The sequence below is a fragment of the Mytilus trossulus genome, chromosome 4 (genome assembly GCF_036588685.1).
Source record: "Mytilus trossulus isolate FHL-02 chromosome 4, PNRI_Mtr1.1.1.hap1, whole genome shotgun sequence".
Classification (NCBI taxonomy): Eukaryota; Metazoa; Mollusca; class Bivalvia; order Mytilida; family Mytilidae; genus Mytilus; species Mytilus trossulus.
In genome coordinates, this window is record NC_086376.1 from 56,610,910 (window position 1) to 56,631,885 (window position 20,976).

The 20,976-nt window shown below is 32.2% G+C and overlaps 1 protein-coding gene and 1 long non-coding RNA gene across 4 annotated transcripts in view; one reads left to right on the forward strand and one right to left on the reverse strand.

Moving 5' to 3' along the window:
- Window positions 1–5,813: 5,813 nt before the first annotated feature.
- LOC134715588 (uncharacterized) lies at window positions 5,814–12,814 on the reverse strand. Of its 2 annotated transcripts, none has more exons than XR_010106764.1 (3): window positions 12,577–12,814; window positions 12,072–12,175; window positions 5,814–6,550 (listed from the first exon to the last, which is right to left on the reverse strand). It is a non-coding gene; the product is annotated as an uncharacterized LOC134715588 (long non-coding RNA). The 2 variants fall into 2 exon arrangements; XR_010106765.1 differs by lacking the exon at window positions 5,814–6,550 and adding an exon at window positions 8,206–8,307.
- Window positions 9,974–20,976, forward strand: part of LOC134715587 (AP-5 complex subunit beta-1-like) — a 45,236-nt gene continuing 34,233 nt past the window's right edge. Inside the window, exons 1-4 of one of the 2 annotated variants that reach the window (XM_063577862.1) lie at window positions 9,974–10,138; window positions 16,665–16,753; window positions 17,561–17,675; window positions 20,564–20,695. In XM_063577862.1, the coding sequence (XP_063433932.1) occupies window positions 10,037–10,138; window positions 16,665–16,753; window positions 17,561–17,675; window positions 20,564–20,695 (438 nt within the window). In that variant the 5' untranslated portion in view covers window positions 9,974–10,036. Of the gene's footprint in view, window positions 10,139–16,664; window positions 16,754–17,560; window positions 17,676–17,958; window positions 17,994–20,563; window positions 20,696–20,976 lie in introns of those variants that run through there. The other variant, XM_063577863.1, reaches the window with a different exon arrangement.

Here is a 20,976-nt window from a genome sequence, read left to right on the forward strand (position 1 = left end):
ACACAAGAATTAATGGCAATGCCACGATAATTATCTGTTTTACTTGAATCACCAGACTTAAAAACAGCAGATAAATAAACTGATGACCACTGCATTGGATATATACCAGATGAAAATACATAGTTAAACAGTTTCTGAATTAAAGAATATAGAACTATAATATGTCACCTACGTATTCAATGTGCTTTTGTATTTGAATAGATGAAGTGCATCTATTTCAGTGAGAGTATGGTAAAGAAAACTTAAACTTTCCTAATGGTTTGTGTAGTAAATAAAAAGTGTAATTATGTAAACTTGGTTTTCAGCATATCTGGGAAAATCAAAATACTATGTCAAAGACAAAATTACTTTTTAAATTTCACAAGAAATTAAAGAGAAATTCATAAAATCCTGGAAACAGGCTGTTTTTGTGACTCTAATAAAGATAGTCTGACATGGTGATAAACTAAGAACATATCACAAAGTTAAAAATAATTTTTAATCAAAAAAATATCTTCTATTGGACCTTAACAAAAGTTTTATTTCTAAAATTGTAATAGCAAATTACTAATCATTGAGATTGCCTTCAATCCCATTTGGGTAAACATGTGCATTTATACAATAAACTAATAGAAGTTGGTAGATATAATGAGGGGGCGGACAGGGGGTACTTTTCTCCCTTCTATCGTCCCTTTTCTCCTTTGTCCCTTCTCCCGCCCCTCTTATCCTTTTTCCTACCTATTTATCTTGTCTCCCATTTTAAAGTATGACAAACTTATATAGGAAGCTCATTTAAAAAGAAATCGATCAAATGTCTTGTTTTATCTTATTGGCTCGTCCCCGTCTTGTTCTTTTACAAGATAGAAGCGCTTCAAAAAACAAAAGCTGTTTGTTTGCATTGAATTTGTTAGTCTGATGCACGCCGTTTAATGATGATTTTTTTTTTTAAGTATAAATTAAAATCATAGAATCGCAGCATAATGTGTGAAAAAAATAGGAAATTTTGTGTCACATTTAGTTCAATTTCATTAAGAAACTCATTCGTTAAAAGATAGTTGCCAAAAAAACGCTGCTTGCAAAATAGAAAAAAAAAAATTTTGAATAGGGATATAATTTAGCGAAAATGCATAGTATATGCAGCTTATGAAAATCGGGTAGAAAATAATGAAAATATTTTATTAAAAATAAATTAACAAAGAAGAATAATTGTCTTTGAACTTGGTTATTTTGCAGCACAACTTTCCTTCGGCTATGTTCCAAGCGTAATGAGTTTCTGAGTATGATTAAAGTGACAGAAAATATGGATCGGAAAGCCTATGAAAAATAACTTGCCAACACTGTAATCGTATAAGCAGAGTTTACACTTGACAGCAACATCGAAATGAGGGAAAAGTTAACAAAGGCTTGACATATGCAGATGTCAACGCTGTTAGTTTGCATCCGTTTGGACGAAATAAAATTAGATCATTCAGATCTCGTTACATATTTTTCTTTCAATTCCATTTTCAAAACAAATTATTTCTCGAAATTTAAAATCACATGATGCCATTTGGAAGATGCATACATCGTTGACAATGTAATGGACTTTGATGCGACTGTCATACAAGTGAGAGGTTACGCTAGCTATAAAACCAGGTTCAATCCACCATTTTCTACATTAGAAAATGCCTGTACCAAGTCAGGAATATGACAGTTGTTATCCATTCGTTTGATGTGTTTGGACTTTTGATTTTGCCTTTTGATTTTGGATTTTCCTTTGAATTTTCCTCGGAGTTCAGTATTTTTGTGTTTTTACTTTTTATAAAACGAATTGGCAAATAAGTGGGTCCCTTTGGGGTTTAAGCGTGACGCGGGATTGCCGATTTGTTTGTAAGCGTGACACGTGAAAGTATTTTTTTTGTACCGTGAAAACGGGAAATGAAGTCTAGTGGGACACGGGAAATAACAAAAAAAAATGAGAATTGCTTACGTACATAGTATAAGCGGGTGTTGCTAAACGTCGGAAACGGAATACGGAACGGAAACGGAAATCAGAAACAGAAAGAATTCACATCATTTTGTTTTGGTTATTTTATCTACATAGTCATGTTTTATATAGTATTATCGTCACATGATGTTCAAAAGAAAAAAAAACCAGAGAAATGAATTTCGTTCATTTTTTTACATAAATAAGGCCGTTCGTTTTCTCGCTTGAATTGTTTTACATTGTCTTATCGGGGCCTTTTATAGCTGACTATATGCGGTATGGGCTTTGCTTATTGTTGAAGGCCGTACGGTGACCTATAATTGTTAATGTTTGTGTCATTGTGGTCTTTTGTGGATAGTTGTCTCATTGGCATTCATACCACATCTTCTTTTTTATATTAAAATAAAAGATTTGAAAGCATAAAGTATTGAAATAATTACCAAGAGATATTGAGACTATGTTTTTGAAATGTTTGATAATGTCATGTGCACGTCGTTCACGCGATTCGGGATAGTCTGTTTGACTTTTCTTTAACAAAACGTTTGATCAATGTTAATAAGATAGCAACCCAACAACACAAAAAAATCTCTATGGGCCTATTTATAAAAGATTGACATCGGCTGCGGTTCTATAAATAGGTTGTGAAGTAATAAACTTTTCGGGAAATCCTTTGCATCATTTTTCTTCTTTGTTTCTTTTTTAATTTAAATTAACCCCATAATATTACTATTGAAATAGTGTCACTCATTCAGTATTGCTGTTTTACTATAGTAGAAAACATAGGAAGATGGGCAAAAAATACCAAAGGTTTATTCAATCTCAGAAGTCGAAAACAAACCGTCAACGGCATGACTAAAAAAAAGGGGAGAAAAGACCAAAAGACAAACAATTATACACAAAACACAACATGTAAACTAAGGGCTGAGCAACCCTACTAAAAGCTATTGTGATCTCAGCTGCTCAGGAAATGTAAATAGATCCAGCTTCAAATGTGCCCCCCTTTAACATAGACATGTATTTATATTCATTCACACAAAAGGAATATTGAAATTTGAAAGTAACTTTTATTTATATTGGTAGTCTTTAATGATTTTGGTGCTATGTCAAGACATCTGAAAACTCATTCTGCTCTGTTCTTTATGACGGAAATGATACTTAATTTCACACTACGCATCTGATAGTTTGTCGAATGTTTCTACTGGCCATACACCTGACTTTCCAAGATATCCCTGATATCATTTACTAAATAACCCCTGACCCAGAATAGTTCCTTGAGATACGCTAGAATTAACGGTCCGTTGAACCTGTTTGATGTTGTTCAATTTACCACGACTCTTTGCTTTCGGAAGCATAGGAATGAGTAATTTCAACATGGCGTTTTACCTAGTTTCCTGTAACTGTTTAATTTTGATTAAATATATAGTTTCTATGGGGCTTTTTCAAAATATGAAATAAATATATCTGTAAGGTGTCCTTAATGATTTTTTTTGGCGCAATCCTTGGTGACAGCACATAGTTGCAACTGCGACATTTACGTAAATATATAAAAGGAAGATAAGACACAGAAATTAACAACTATAGGTCACCGTACGGTCTTCAACAATGAACAAAGCCCATAACGCATAGTCAGCTATAAAAGACCCCAAAATGACAATTTAAAACAATTCAAACGAGAAAACTAACGGTCTTATTTATGTACAAAAAATGAACGAAAAACAAATAGGTAGCACATAAACAAACGACAACCATAAATAACAGGCTCCTGACTTGGGACAGACACATACATACAAACTGTGGTGGGGTTAAACATGTTAGCAGGATCCCCCCAAACCTGGGACAGTGTTTTAAGACTATAACATAAGAACGAACTATAAAAGTCAGTTGAAAAGGCTTAACTCATCAGATGGACACAAATACAAGTGGTCGTGACTGGGTACTTGTACATCCCTACAACAAAACAACAAAAAGACACTAATGACTAGGTACAGATCTTAGAGTTCTCACAGTTAACTGACAGCGTGTTCAAAGCCATTAACAACTAACCAAAAAAAAATCATGCATCTAAGACATGAAGCTGGCATGTCAGTTAACTGCTAGTAGTTATTAATGAATTATTGTCATTTTGTTTATTTTCTTTGGTTACATCTTCTGACGTCCGAGTCGGAATTCTCTTGAACTGAATTTTAATGTGCGTATTGTTATGCGTCTACTTTTCTACATTGGCTAGAGGTATAGGAGAGGTTTGAGATTTTAGTTATAAACATGTTTAACTCCGCCGAATTTTTGCGCCTGCCCCAAGTCAGGAGCCTCTAGCCTGTGTTAGTCTTGTATTATTTTTAATTTTAGTTTCTTGTGTACAATTTGGAGTTTAGTATGGCGTTCATTATCACTGAACTAGCATATATATTTGTTTAGGGGCCAAATGAAGGACGCCTTAGGGTGCAGGAATATCTCGCTGCATTAAAGACCTGTGGGTGACCTTCTGCTGTTGTCTGTTCTATAGTCGGGTTGTCTCTTTGAGACATTCCCCGTTTCCATTCTCAATTTTATCATTCAATTTTTTTTGCTCTGTCATGTTCGTTTTCTGCTGGTACTAAGACCCGGGCTGCTTTAGTGATACTTTGAGAGATTTCTTTTATATCTGACCTAGCCCTGCAAAATGAGCTTTTCTCGTCTCTTGGTGGCGTCCGTCGTCCGATTTCGTCTTAGTTATTTTTTTACAAAATTCCTGTGATGATGTTTTACACTCCTCATACTGTTATTTGTGTCATCCAATTATCCACTGACAGTTATCTCTACATACTGTTGCTGGCATGAGCTTTGCATGTTTGATAACTATTGGTAGTCTGGTATTTTTGTTCTTCTTCCACTAAATAGCAGTAGTGGTTTGTACAGAATTTTTGCAATCCTGTGGTTTTAACACTAAAAAGTGCCTGGGAGCTCCAGGGAGAAAAAAAAGCGCCCGGGGTAAAAGAAAAGTGCCCAGGTGAAGAAAAAAAGCGCCCGGGGAAAATATATAGAAATTGTAATGGCATGAACTTTGTGTAGATGAAATAAGTTATGCACATTGACTTTTTTTTAATTTTAGACAAGTATTTTGCAAATTCAGATAATAGACATTTGTAATAAAGCACAAAAACAAGTATGTTTTTCTATGTTGTGTTGTTATGCTATTGTTTCAGAAAAAGGGAGAAGGTTTGGATCCATTAAAACGTTTTATCCTGCTGCAAATGTTTGCACCTGTCCTAAGTCAGGAATCTGATGTACAGTAGTTGTCGTTAGTTTATGTATTATATACGTGTTTCTCGTTTCTCGTTTTGTTTACATAGATTAGACCGTTGGTTTTCCCGTTTGAATGGTTTTACACTAGTAATTTTGGGGCCCTTTATAGCTTGTTGTTCGGTGTGAGCCAAGGCTCCGTGTTGAAGGCCGTACGTTAACCTATAATGGTTTACTTTTTAAATTGTTACTTGGATGGAGAGTTGTCTCATTGGCACTCACACCACATCTTCCTATATCTATGAATGTTTCAATTTAAACAATAATATATGAATACTATTTCGAAAGACAGATAATAATAGATCACAGCTTATGCTGAAGATTTTTAAAATGTTAGACATCAAAAGACATATTTTTCAATAACGATATCAAAATGAAAAATGCCAAAACAATTTAAATTTCACAGATAAATATTTATTTTATAAAATTAAAAGATTTAAGATCGATAAAAGTGACATGCACATGTATTTCATCATCAGCAAATAAAACAATTATACTATGCATGTTAAAAGCAGGTGTTTGGTATAAAACAAATGATATTGAATCACAGATAAGCAGCCACGGTTTAAACAGTTTTGGTTTTATAAAAAAAAATTATAAATTTTACAATTTTTACGGCATATTCCACAAGGCCAGAATACCATATTTGCTTTAGCTGTGGGTTGACCTTTCTTAGTGACAGGCATGTTGAAACCCTTCCACGATCTTCCAATGTCAATTCAAGTGTGTTTAATAAAATACAAATCTTTGAAGAGTGTTCACCATGCAGTTGCAAATATTAGACCTCAAGCACTGATTTTGATCGAGGACAATATCGTTCATGATTCTTCTATTTCCTCTTGTTTATATTAATGGCTTACTTACTTAAATTATATATACAATTTTGAAATCTAAAATGTAAAAGTGCAACAACACTATCTACACACTTTTGACAAAACAAGCAATGATTTTAATTTGTTTTATTCAGGAAAACATTTATTGTGATAAAATATTATTATTTTCTTCTCCAGCGTACTTTATTTCTCTGTCAGTACAATTATGGTTGATTTTTCTGGTGTCTTTTGTGTGTTAACTGGAGTTGAGTCTAAGAATTTAGATGGTGCTGCTACAATTCTAAATTTTGGAGTTATTTCCTGTTTAGTGCTGGCTTCTACCGGTGGAATCCATTTGGCTATATATTGGTTCTGCTGCGGCTTTAGGTTGAAGTTGTCGACTCGTTTTCTCCATGAAGTCTGTTGTTGTGCATACACAAAAATTGTTTGAATGACATTGTATTTTGTTATAGTTATCCAACACAAACCTTTTTACAGCCACAGTAGAAGTAACCTGAAAAAGAAATATAGATTCTTTAAACATATCTCAGACAAATCTATCTATAATTGAAACACTATTTAATGCAAGAGAATAATTATCTGGGCATAACAGTAAAAATAATATATATATGTTCCAAACTGTATGAGTATTTGGACTGTACGGGTACGGTCTGGACCGTATGAGTACTTTTTGTTTTAAACTCCTACGGTTGGACGGTACTCGGCGTATATCAAGGAGTTGGTCAATTGTACTAGATACAAATACATATAACAGATCAGCAGAACTTAACTCTCAAATAAATAGAAAAAAATCAATTGTAATTGAAATAAAAACTTTATATTTTAACTATTTAAAAATCTCAAGCTAATTAAATATGTACATCTCTAGCATTTAGCATGTAGATCAGTAATACAGTCATAATACCCTTATTGAATTATGACAATTATTCTCACTGAAATTGAATGTGTATGATGTGGGAGGATAATTGCTTTAGAATATTTAGCAACTTTACAAAAAAAAAATGCTAATCGAAAGGAACATGAATAAACTGGAAAAAAAATATGTAAATATGAAAAATATACTTGTGGTAGCAAGTGTCACCTTCGGCGAGAGTTTCAAAATAGTATTCAGATCTACAATTAAACAAATATCTAATTTAGATTGTTAGGTAGTTCATTTTATCCATCTTATTGTAATAATAACAATTTGTAAAACTAAAAATAAAGATTGTGATAAATCATGCAATTTATCAAGTACTTCCAACGAGTTTTTGACACTCCAAAAGTAATTAATTCCACTATTTTCAAAGGCCTTATTTGAACAATTTATTATCAGGTTTTTTATTGTACCAAGTGTACTAGTAAGTAAAACAGACAATTTAGTAGTTGAACAATGGCTTGAAGATGAAATAAATCTATATTTGTAAGGTTTTTTGTGCAGCTTCGGAAGCCAGTACATAGTTAGGACTTTCATTGTGTTTGGTTCTGCTTAAACCAATCTAATTAAAATATTGATCTCTGAGTCTGATTACGTTATACTGCATATGAGCTCATATGCAGTATAACGTAAGCTCATATGCAGTATAACGTAATCAGAGATCAATATTTTAATTAGATTGTGCTTAAACATAATAAGCAGTTAAACTGGGACTGAGAAATTGTGGCTGGATCCGTGTCTTCGAAAGTGTTTTAAGATTTGTCTTTTACATGTTTTGACAAATTATAGGACAGCCCTACGACTGTCAATCGAATGTATCGTTTAAGACAATCTTAACAAAGATGCCCAATCCTAGTCCCAGTGGTGTAGCTAGGTCATTTTTACGTGTACGCCCAAACCTTGGTGAGGGGTCTGTCAATGGACTGTTGTTGGCTTATATCCTCAACAGAAATGTTTAATATTAAAAAAGGCCAAAACTTGTTTTCAGCAGTTTGTTCTTAACACTACAAAAACAATAAAAAATTGGAGTAGAAAAATTAACTGTCAAAAAGTTAACATTAACCATAAATGATAAATGTAGTTTCGTAAGGGGGAGAACGGCAAATTGTTAAATATTTTGATTCTTTAAAAGCATTTTTTCAAACTAAACAGTTTCAAATTCTTAACAGTTAACTTGAAGCCACTCATTATACATATTACATTGTAAATATCTTTTATTCCTAAAAAAAAACCTCTTAATATGAAATGCATATCTTTATTGTCCAAGTAAAGATCAAACTAAAAATGGAGCAGTCTTTTAGCCTTTCGAGTACATTATCATACTAGAAATTAATCTAAAAAAGAAGATGTGGTATGATTGCCAATGAGACAACTATCCACAAAAGACCAAAATGACACAAACATTAACACTTATAGGTCACCGTACTGCCTTCAACAATGAGCAAAGCCCATACCGCATACAGTCAGCTATAAAAGGCCCCGATAAGACAATGTAAAACAATTCAAGCGAGAAAACTAACGGCTAATTTGTTCAGTCATTTAGGGGACGACCATTTGATAGGGGGGGGGGGGGGCTTTTGAAAATAAATATCTCCGCCTTGATAATCAAAAAAATAAATGGTTTGTTCGGTGGTATATTGAAAATAAATAACTCAGCAGGTCTAATCAAAGATATGAGATGGCGCCAGATTCTTCATAAATTCATCATTTTTCCCCCAAAAAAATCGGGATAACATTTCCATTTTTTTTTAATAATAAAAGTATAAATGTTATTTAAATATACTTGAAATGTCTGAAAATTGGTTTCATTTAACTTGAGGTATAAAGTCTCAGGAAACTTTACCTCACCTTTATTTTAACAGGGCCGTAACTTCATTGAGGCAAATGCCTCATGTAGGAAATTTCAAAACCAAACGCTTGTCTCCATATCAAATTTTATCGAACCACAGATTAATTATCACGTTGTGAATGGTTAAACGCCGTCACGTGATGACCCATGGGTTAGTTGTGCTTCATTGTTTGTTTTTCAACAAAACGCAGCAGAAAAAGTCCAGCGTCCGATAAATTCGTTATACGGTTAGCTACTGACTTCCTACGGATCCATTGAGGTTGAATAAAATTCATGTTTTCCCTCAGACGTAGCCCTAATTTTTCGGAATCAATGTTTCTTATGTATTTGTCTTTAGTTCATTGATTGCCCTTCTGTATTCTGTTAGTGTTGCATTTCCTTTCGTAATCTATAGTAACGTAATCTATAGTAATTTTGTTATGAACATGAGTTTTAAAAAAAACCAGCAGCCACAGACTTAACTAGATGTGAATTCCATTTTTGCTCAGTTATCATGCACATTGGTCTTTTGATGTTGTCCCTAGAAACTGTAAGTCTTACATTGAATTTATACAGTTTTGCTTTGAGACCAAAATATTGTCAAAAAAATATTAAAACAAAACTTGCATTTTCAGATTATAAAAGGGCCTTCGGAACACCCCGAAAGCATGATTTTGCATCATTTGTTCTATAGCTTCTTGTGTCTTAATTGGCTCCAAAACCCTTCCAAAGTGTTTGCCTCGCTCCGCTCGGCGAAATATGTTTGCCAATACCTTTGAAAGAGGCTAGTAATTACAACCAAACTTTAATACTGTGTATGTATCAATACATGTATATATGCAATTGGGAATTTGAAAAATTCATTTCTGCAGAGGAGGAGGACTTATTCTCATTAAATGGTACATGACTTGACTATATATGTAATAAACAAATCATCTAAAATTGTATGTTTTCGCATATATCATAAATATAGTGTGAAAATAAATAATCAGTCCTTTGCTTGAAAATAGAAAATCTTGCTTCAATAGTGCAGAAAATGAATAATCTATTCTCTTAATTAGTTTACAAAGATAAATAACCGATCAAAAACAAATCCTCCTGAGAAAATATGCTTTCTTATTTTATACCGACATTTACGTCTTTTTGTCTTACCGATACCCGACATTGGTTTTAATTATGTTAAAGGCCTAACATTCCTCTACATTGAAGATTTTAATTGAAATTTGACCTGCAAAATGACTTGTGACAACATTGTTTTGCAATTAAAATGTGACATCGAAAGCGGTTCGGCACAAAGAAAATTTTCAGATAAAAGCTACATATGTGACATTTTAAAGGTATCATATTGTCAACGTGAATTTGCAATCCCCGGGAAAATTTCTTGAAAACTCCTCAAAATCTAAATTATAAATATGATCTAGTTTTAGCCAAAAATTCTAACAAATAGACATACACACTCTGGAAGTGTCTATATCATAAAGATTACTCTGTGTATAACCAAAATCTGTATAGTTAGAAGACATGTTACATCAAAAATTAATTTATTACTTAGAAAATTATTGAACTATGTTGCTGGGACCACCTATCCTTTTCAAAAAGATGTTGGTTTTTAGAGGGGTTAATTTAGCAACTATAACAGGGTGGTTTGAAGGCTCATATAACAACACTCTGTTTATGGTTCTCAATACTTAATTAAAATTTAGGAAATATAATAAATACAGCCCTGAAATAATAATTAAGAAATAATTCATGGGGGCTTGAATATATCATGATTTTACCACAGGTTTGCCCTTTATGACTAATATTTTACCCTTAGCAATAGCTTGGGGTAAAATATCGGCAAAAAGGGACAACCCGCGGTAAAATCTAGATATATTCAAGCCCTCATGAATTATTTCGATTCTAATAGGACAAATACGGCAATTCTTTTGGATCGAAGCACTCTAGTTGGAGGCAAATATTTGCCATTCCAATAAATGAACCCCCTATTAAATTAGCGTAAAAGAACAGAGCAAACTGAATTAGTGACATGCTTCAACTATTTACAATAACGTATTTAGATAGTTTTGGATGAATTTAGATGAGAATTGACTTATATGACTTACATGAATAAAAAAATGACTTAATTATTCCACATTTTAGTATCATTTGTTAACGTTTCCTTGTTGTGATGATTTGCGGTTTTACTAGCGTGTATTTCCTGTAAAATGCTTATATTCTTACTCCATTGTTCTATAAATTCGGTAAGCTAATTCATAAAAAAGCATATGACGTGGGAGTACCATTGGAACAGCCTAGGCAATATTCATATTTTACCACGGGTGTGAACTCAAAGCGTTTGAAGGATGTCATGTTAAAATAACAAATATATAATAAAGTTATTAATTATCACAGTTATATGAAGTAATCACATATATGCATATATAATAGCTGACGTCATTTAATAAATACAAACTTAAAATATCATAGCCATAACGATTTCGTGAACATAAAACTAAGTATATGATCTGTATTTGAATATAACTATCAAACATTCTATTAAAAGTTATATGGTTCGCTACTAACCCCCTACGGATCCATAGAGGGTTAGTAAAATCCCTAGGGAGTGAGGCCAGAGGCCGAAACTCCTATGGATTTTATTCACCATCTATCGATTCGTAGGGGGTCAGTAGTTAACCGTATAACGATTTTATCGCACGCTGGACTTTTTCTAATGCGTTATGATGAAAAATAAACAATGAAACACAACAACATTAATAGATGACGTCACCATTAACAAGTCATATGCACCCCCCTATGAAATTTACTAACACCCTATGGTCTCATAGGGGGTCACCATGTGACGGTGTTAAACCAATCACAACTTGATATTTTACCCGCAGTGCGATAATAACATTTATTGCATAGCAATAGAATATTTCCCACTGAAAGTAACCAAAAGTTAGCGTGCAATAAAAAATTCTAATATTGCACTAGCATGACTAGTGCAATAAATCTGCAAAATTCTTGATGTCATCAATGACAAAATCTTTGTTTAAATCAATTTTTACTTTCAAATATAATATTGCTATACAATAAAAGGGTTATTGCATAGCAAAATATGATATTGTCCCTCGTAGAACATATATTGCACTTGCAAGCTCATACAATATAAAATTCTACTCGGGACAATATTCCCCAATATTCATGCAAGAACCCTATAATATCAAGGTACCATAGTATATCAATACATGTAGTATGTATATCAATAGAGATCAAGATAAGCCTTACCAATTTGTGGAATCAGGCTGTATACAACATCAATAGCATTACATTAGCATTATAACCAATGCTCTTCTTCTATTATCAATATATGTCTGTATGATTAATGGGTCCTACAAACAATGTACAACACAATAAGTATTCAGATACACATTACAGTTCCATATAATTAAATGATTACAATGTTTTCAATGATCAATAACATTAGTAATATAAACTTCGTTACCAAATATTAAAACTACTGGCTATGACGTAGTATGTTTAAAGCAATGTGACGTATAAGACTCCTGACATAAAGGTTGAAGGTCATTCTCAGAATCATTCAAAAATCTATCTCCCTTCTTACAAACTACGCTTTCATATAAATCATACCCTGAATCATCTCTTTTACACACATTTACATAATATAGGGATAAAGGGTTATTATGTAGCCTACCTAATAAGGCTTACTGCGTTCCATACAATTCATTCATCCCTCATATAACTCAAAGTAAATAAAGTGCATTCTTCTTACCATATAAAGTGAATATACTAAATTCCATACTCCAAAATACTGCAAATGACTGTCTATGAAATATCATTCTGTTCCAAACAATATAGATATAGCACAAACTAAAGTAAAAATAAATTCTCCATTTTTTCTCAAACAATACCCATTTCAAATCTGGGGGTATGTCCCAATTAACTAATGAGAACACAGAAAATTCTGACCACAGGAAATTCACCTGAGCTCTCCAACTAATGATATTTAAATTGTACAGGTAGAAACGGTCAAGCACAGCTGATTAATACTAAATACTCTAATGATTAAATAATACATAGATAAACTTATCAATAAGTATTAATGATAAACTATACAAAGAAGTGATTGAAATAATAATATCGTGGCAAATTGTTTCTACCACACAAATTCTTAATTTACTGGAGAAAAAAGTAACTGGGAACAGAACTGAATGATTTATGCCATTAATGAATTGATTTATGTATGGTTTTCAGCATATTTCAATACCGATGTCTTCAAGTTTGCAATTATCTTCTTTGTGTTGTTTGTAATTTAGAATAATGCATGTACAGCCAAATTTCCAAACCAAATCTTTGTATCTACTGACTACAGAATCTTTAAAAAACATAAGTAAAGATTTTTAGCTCACCTGGCCTGAAGGGCTAAGTGAGTTTTTCCCATCACTTTGCGTCCGGCGTCCGGCAGCGTCCGTCGTCCTGCGTCTGTCATCCGTCGTCGTTAACTTTTACAAAATTCTTCTCCTCTGAAACTACTGAGCCAAATTAAACCAAACTTGGCCACAATCATCATTAGGGTATCTAGTTTGATAAAAGTGTCCAGTGACCCAGCCAATCATCCAAGATGGCCGCCATGTCTAAAAATAGAACATAGGGGTAAAATGCAGTTTTTGGCTTTAATATAACTAAAAAACAAAAGCATTTGGAGCAAATCTGACATGGGGGGGGGGGTAAATTTGTTTAACAGGTCAAGATCTATCTGCCCTGAAATTTTCAGATAAATCGGATAACCCGTTGTTGGGTTGCTGCCCCAGAATTAGTAATTTTAAGGAAACTTTGCTGTTTTTGGTTATTATCTTTAATATTTTTATAGATAGAGATGAACTGTAAACAGCAATAATGTTCAGCAAAGTAAGATTTACAAATAAGTCAACATGACCAAAATGGTCAGTTGACCCCTTTAGGAGTTATTACCCTTTATAGTCAATTTTTAACCATTTTTCGTAAATCTTAGTAATCTTTTACAAAAATCTTCTCCTCTGAAACCACAGGGCCAAATCAAACCAAACTTTACCACAATTATTTTTGGGGTATGTATTTTGAAAAATGTGTCTGGTGACCTGGCCATCCAACCAAGATGGCTGCCATAGCTGAAAATAGAACATGGGGGTAAAATGCAGTTTTTGGCTTATAACACAAAAACCAAAGCATTTAAAGCAAATTTGACAGAGATAAAATTGTTTAACAGGTCAAGATGTACCTGCCCTAAAATTTTCAGATGAATCAGACAACCCGTTGTTAGGTTGCTGCCCCAGAAATAGTAATTTTAAGGAAAATTTGCTGTTTTTTGGTTTTTATCTTGAATATTATTATAGATAGAGATAAACTGTAAACAGCAATATAAATGTTCAGCAAAGTAAGATTTACAAATAAGTCAACATGACCGAAATGGTCAGTTGACCCCTTTAGGAGTAATTGACCTTTATAGTCAATTTTTAACTGTTTTTTCGTAAATCTTAGTAATCTTTTACAAAAATCTTCTCCTCTGAAACTATTGGGCTAAATTAATCCAAACTAAGCCACAATCATCTTTGGGGTTAAAAAATGTGTCCGGTGACCCAGCCATCCAACCAAGATGGCCACCATGGCTAAAAATAGAACCAAAAAAAATGCAGTTTTTGGCTTAAAACATAAAAACCAAAACATTTGGAGCAAATCTGACATGGGATAGAATTGTTTATCAGGTCAAGATTTATCTGCTCTGAAATTTTCGGATGAATAGGACAACCTGTTGTTGGGTTCCTAACCCTGAATTGTTAGTTTTAAGGAAAGTTTGCTGTTTTTGGTTAGTATCTTGAATATTATTATCGATAAAGATAAACTGTAAACAGCAATAATGTTCAGCAAAGTAAGATTTACAAATAAGTCAAGTTGACTGAAATGGTCAGTTGATCCCCTAAGGAGTTATTGTCCTTTATAGTAAATTTTTAACAATTTTCATAAAATTTGTAAATTTTAATTAAAACATTTTCTACTAAAACTACTGGGCCAAGTTCATTATAGATAGAGATAATTTTAAGCAGCAGGCACAGGCTCTTTAGAGCCTCTAGTTTAAGTTAAATGTACCAAGGACATATAACACTCTAATATACATCCTTGCATGTACATATTACATAATGTATATTTGTGGTAATGAAATACCTGACTATAATTTACTAGTTGTACTTGAATTACATTCATTCAAATCTTTAATGCCATGGCAAACATGTGGAAAGGAACGTGTTGTAATATATATACACCATGACAAACATGACATAACTTAAGGAGGGGTGACAAAGAACATTTAGATAGAAAATAACATCTACATGTATAGGAAAACAAGACACTCAAACAGTTTATATAAGATCTTTAAAAGTAAAATGTTCATGTCTTTAATGTATGTCAGTATGTTTAATAATACTTAAATATTTGTGGAGATAAATATATTTTGTGCACTGAGGAAAAATTAAATTTTTTACAGATAGTTGCTTGTGTTGAATTTCTACATACATGTACAATTAACCCTAACAAAAATTATCATCATAGATTTTTTTTGTGTTTCACCTGTACCCAGAAATCAACAGAAAACCCACAGAAAATGCCATCAATGAGTAATATTGAATGATCAGTATACTTTTTTCCAATACATGTACTAACTTATTCATATTCTTATGCCTACAAGTACAAAATAATTGTAGGTATTTAATTTCAAACAATACTTCAATCAGCATGATCAGAAAATGCACTTAATGAAATCAGTATCTCAGAAATTCAGCAGTAGCAACTCATTATGATCATGTAAAGTGAACCAAAAAAGTATTTTTAAATAACAAAGGATTAGAAAATTACCAGGTCAACAGAGACAATAAAACATTAATGTGTTGCATTTTTCTTTAACTTGATACTGTATTCATAAGGATTTGTAAAGAAGAAAACTGTCTGCAATTTATACAAGTAGTTTTTGAGGATGTACAAATTTACTATCTAGTCATGCTAGTTGAGATTAACATTTCAGAAAAAAATCATGTTTGAAATGTCAGCCTCTGTGTTAAATTGGTCTACATATCATAGTCATCTGTACAAAGGGAAATATCTCTAGACAGATTTTTAAAAATTTTAAATGATGTTATCATATGTATTAGCAAATATGTTTGCCACATTTTTGCCCTGTCCCAAGTCAGGAGCCTCTGGCCTTTGTTAGTCTTGTATTATTTTAATTTTAGTTTCTTGTGTACAATTTTGAAATTAGTATGGCGTTCATTATCACTGAACTAGTATATATTTGTTTAGGAGCCAGCTGAAGGACGTCTCCCGGTGTTGGAATTTCTCGCTACATTGAATACCTGTTGGTGACCTTCTGCCTTAGTTTTTCCATGGTCGGGTTGTTGTCTCTTTGACACATTCCCCATTTCCATTCTCAATTTTATAAATATTAATAATAAAATTACTATAACCGCACCTCTTTTCCCTTTTATCATGACTATGCCCATGTTATGATGACGAGATGCTGACAACATTTTACGATACTTATCTCATATTTTAAATTTTAAATTCACTCATTCATATAACCATCAAATTTAAATGAATAATTTATTTATTATAAATTAGTATGATTGTTTTCCAATTGTGATGTTTAACCTTTGTACTTGAGATTTAATAAATCTAATTCATCAGTTAACATGGTTACTAGGTTGATAAATGTTCAGATGTCACTTTTTATTTTTTATGGTATGTTGAATTAGCCTTTTCTTGACTTTTTATTCAGGGCTCTTGTTCATAATTTTTTTTATGTACATGAAACTAAATAGCTATATTTTATTTTAGGTGCTACATGATTCAGCAATAGCATGTTGTCAAAAGCAAGAGTTTTTGGTGTTGCTTGAGGAGCAAACTTCATTTAGTCACGGAATTGAGTATGTATTTCAAGTCATTATACTATGCATTCAAGTTTGAAGTTGTTTTTTATTTTTTTATACATTTTGTACTTTATTTTATGATAAATTTTTAATAATGAGAAATTTCATTTGAAACAACAAAATTAGTTCACTAGTTATCAATGTGTCTGTCTCCTTTTATTTACAAGTAACTATGTGGTAACTTTTTGATCATATTAATTTTTATGTTTTCTATAGAGCTAGACATGGAGATTAGCATTTCTACATACATGTACATGGACATATTGTGAAGACAAAATGTCTGCAAATAATAGTCGAATGGGTCACAGCTATACAATATTATTTTAATAGATATGTAGCTGTACACCCATTATAAAAAGAAAAAGAAAATCTTGACAGACATATATACATGTTTTTATACATGTACCACATGTATATATATAAAATTAAGATTAAGGAATCAACTGTTTTCCTCGATGTGCAAAATGCTCACACACATGTATTTTAAATCAAAATGGACCATGGAGGGTAATTGATCTCCTGTGACAACAGATTAAAATTTGTTAAGTCAAGCATGCACAGCAGTGCAAAAGGAGTCATAAAGGGTCAAAATGTGGACTACAAAAGTTTGTTCAAATTCCATTAAGTCATTATGATTAACTTCAAGTTTGTCTTAAAACTGGAATAATTTCATGTTGATCAAGATGAATTAGATTTGTAAGCTTTTGAAATATGACTATTGTTTTTTACTGGGATATTGTATGGTTCAAAATGAAGTCACCTGCACTGTATGCAGTTTTATTTTAAGCATCTACAATTTTGCAGTATAGAAGAAGTTTTGAGATCCCTGAAAGAATGTTTGGAAGGCAACAAAGATGTCTTATTTTCCTGTCAGCTACTTAGTACTATGACAAGTTTGATGATACAGTTTGAAATCCTTGTAAGTATTTGTTTAGTACTATAACAAGTTTGATGATACAGTTTGAAATCCTTGTAAGTATTTGTTTAGTACTATGACAAGTTTGATGATACAGTTTGAAATCCTTGTAAGTATTTGTTTAGTACTATGACAAGTTTGATGATACAGTTTGAAACCCTTGTAAGTATTTGTTTAGTACTATGACAAGTTTGATGATACAGTTTGAAATCCTTGTAAGTATTTGTTTAGTACTATGACAAGTTTGATGATACAGTTTGAAATCCTTGTAAGTATTTGTTTAGTACTATGACAAGTTTGATGATACAGTTTGAAATCCTTGTAAGTATTTGTTTAGTACTATGACAAGTAACTTGATGCCAGTGGATTATCGGATTTATCCAATCGAGATAGTTAAATTATCAATTTTAAAGTCCGAGCCGCCTGGGCGAGGACTTAGAAATTTATAATTTAACTATCGAGATTGGATACATCCAATAATCCACGAGTATCTATGTAAGAATCTGTTTCTCTAATGATTAAAAAGACATTTTCTTTTTTTGTGAACCGAAAATCCCCTTCGAGTGCCTTTCACATTGCACGAAGTTGTCAATTTCATTAACACCTGTTATCATATTTTGATTCATTCAGTTAGCTAAAAAGGTCATGTACCTCAAAATCATCCAATGATCTTTTGAGATCACCAGCAACCACACGTTGATTAAATTTTTTTATACAATGGGTTCGGAAAGGGATAAATTTCCATAGAGTTAGAGAAAAACAATTTACAACTTCAGTTAAAAAACAGAATACAGATAGACGAGGAATCATAGACATTGATAAGAGATTTGTGTGCCTCAAAATAGTTTGTATCTTCTTAATCTAAAGGATTGCTTGTTGATGTTGGTTGGAGATCCATAGTTAAGTATCTTCTTAATCTAAAGGATTGCTGGTTGATGTTGGTTGGAGATCCATAGTTAAGTATCTTCTTTATTAAGGATTGCTGGTTGATGTTAATTGGAGATCCATAGTTAAGTATCTTCTTAATCTAAAGGATTGCTGGTTGATGTTGGTTGGAGATCCATAGTTAAGTATCTTCTTTATTAAGGATTGCTGGTTGATGTTGGTTGGAGATCCATAGTTAAGTATCTTCTTAATCTAAAGGATTGCTGGTTGATGTTGGTTGGAGATCCATAGTTAAGTATCTTCTTTATTAAGGATTGCTGGTTGATGTTGGTTGGAGATCCATAGTTAAGTATCTTCTTTATTAAGGATTGCTTGTTGATGTTGGTTGGAGATCCATAGTTAAGTATCTTCTTTATTAAGGATTGCTGGTTGATGTTGGTTGGAGATCCATAGTTAAGTATCTTCTTAATCTAAAGGATTGCTTGTTGATGTTGGTTGGAGATCCATAGTTAAGTATCTTCTTAATCTAAAGGATTGATGGTTGATGTTGGTTGGAGATCCATAGTTAAGTATCTTCTTAATCTAAAGGATTGCTGGTTGATGTTGGTTGGAGATCCATAGTTAAGTATCTTCTTTATTAAGGATTGCTGGTTGATGTTGGTTGGAGATCCATAGTTAAGTATCTTCTTAATCTAAAGGATTGCTGGTTGATGTTGGTTGGAGATCCATAGTTAAGTATCTTCTTTATTAAGGATTGCTGGTTGATGTTGGTTGGAGATCCATAGTTAAGTATCTTCTTAATCTAAAGGATTGCTGGTTGATGTTGGTTGGAGATCCATAGTTAAGTATCTTCTTTATTAAGGATTGCTGGTTGATGTTGGTTGGAGATCCATAGTTAAGTATCTTCTTAATCTAAAGGATTGCTGGTTGATGTTGGTTGGAGATCCATAGTTAAGTATCTTCTTAATCTAAAGGATTGCTTGTTGATGTTGGTTGGAGATCCATAGTTAAGTATCTTCTTTATTAAGGATTGCTGGTTGATGTTGGTTGGAGATCCATAGTTAAGTATCTTCTTAATCTAAAGGATTGCTTGTTGATGTTGGTTGGAGATCCATAGTTAAGTATCTTCTTAATCTAAAGGATTGATGGTTGACGTTGGTTGGAGATCCATAGTTAAGTATCTTCTTAATCTAAAGGATTGCTAGTTGATGTTGGTTGGAGATCCATAGTTTGTATCTTCTTAATCTAAAGGATTGCTGGTTGATGTTTGTTGGAGTTCCATAGTTAAGTATCTTCTTAATCTAAAGGATTGCTAGTTGATGTTGGTTGGAGATCCATAGTTTGTATCTTCTTAATCTAAAGGATTGCTGGTTGATGTTGGTTGGAGATCCATAGTTAACAACTTTGTATATATATAAAACAAGCACTAACTTTTGTTGTTTTCTTTTTTAAATACCCAATTGAATGCATAAGATTATAAAATAGTAAACTCATATACTTATGTCGTCATTGTAAATTCAGATATTAATATAAGGTTTTTATTAATGCGACTGGGTGGATATTGAAATAATAAACTCTCATTTTAATATCTGATACATTTATCTGTTTGTAGATTTCCTGGAATTGAAATAATTAATCTTGCTTTTTTGTCCATTCTTCATAAATGGCAAAAATATCTTAATTTACATTATACATCTTAGAAAACATGCTTAGGTTAATAGATACCTCAAGAATAAACTTGATTAAAAAAAAAGCTACACCAAAGATGTGTAACATAATATATTGTTTATTTTAAAAGGATAAATGTCAAAATCATTGGCACAATCTATGCTGTTACACTGTAAAAATACATCATCCGTCCGGACCCTAACTTACTAATACATGTACGAAAAACTGTGGTGTATAATGGGGAAAAAAACTTATGCATTTAAATGCATGAACATTTATCAAAACAATAAAAAGTATATAAATTACTACATATCAGTTAATAAGATATATTATTTCAGGCTACTGATATTTGTACATCCATTATAAAGATATTAACAAAAGCAGTTACTTCTGGTGTTGATTCTTCAGAGAGCTGCTACTACAAATCTTGCTGTTGTCAGTGCTTGTCCCAAATAGAAGAATGGAAACCAGTAAGTAGATAGTGACAGTTTAGAAAATTATGAAACATTGGAGTTTGAGGTTCATAAAACAGAGCAGATAGCAAGTATGTGTAGAACTGAATTATTTTTTTATTCAAAAATGGTGGAAGCATTTAAAACAAATTCTGAAAAAATGAGTTCTCATTTAGATAACAACTTATTAAATGTTGACCTTGGATAATGTTTGCTGTTCTGTTTTAGACTTTTGTAATTTTTAAAATGTTTAATGAACGTGAAAACATCATATTTTTTCACTCTTAAAACATTTGTGT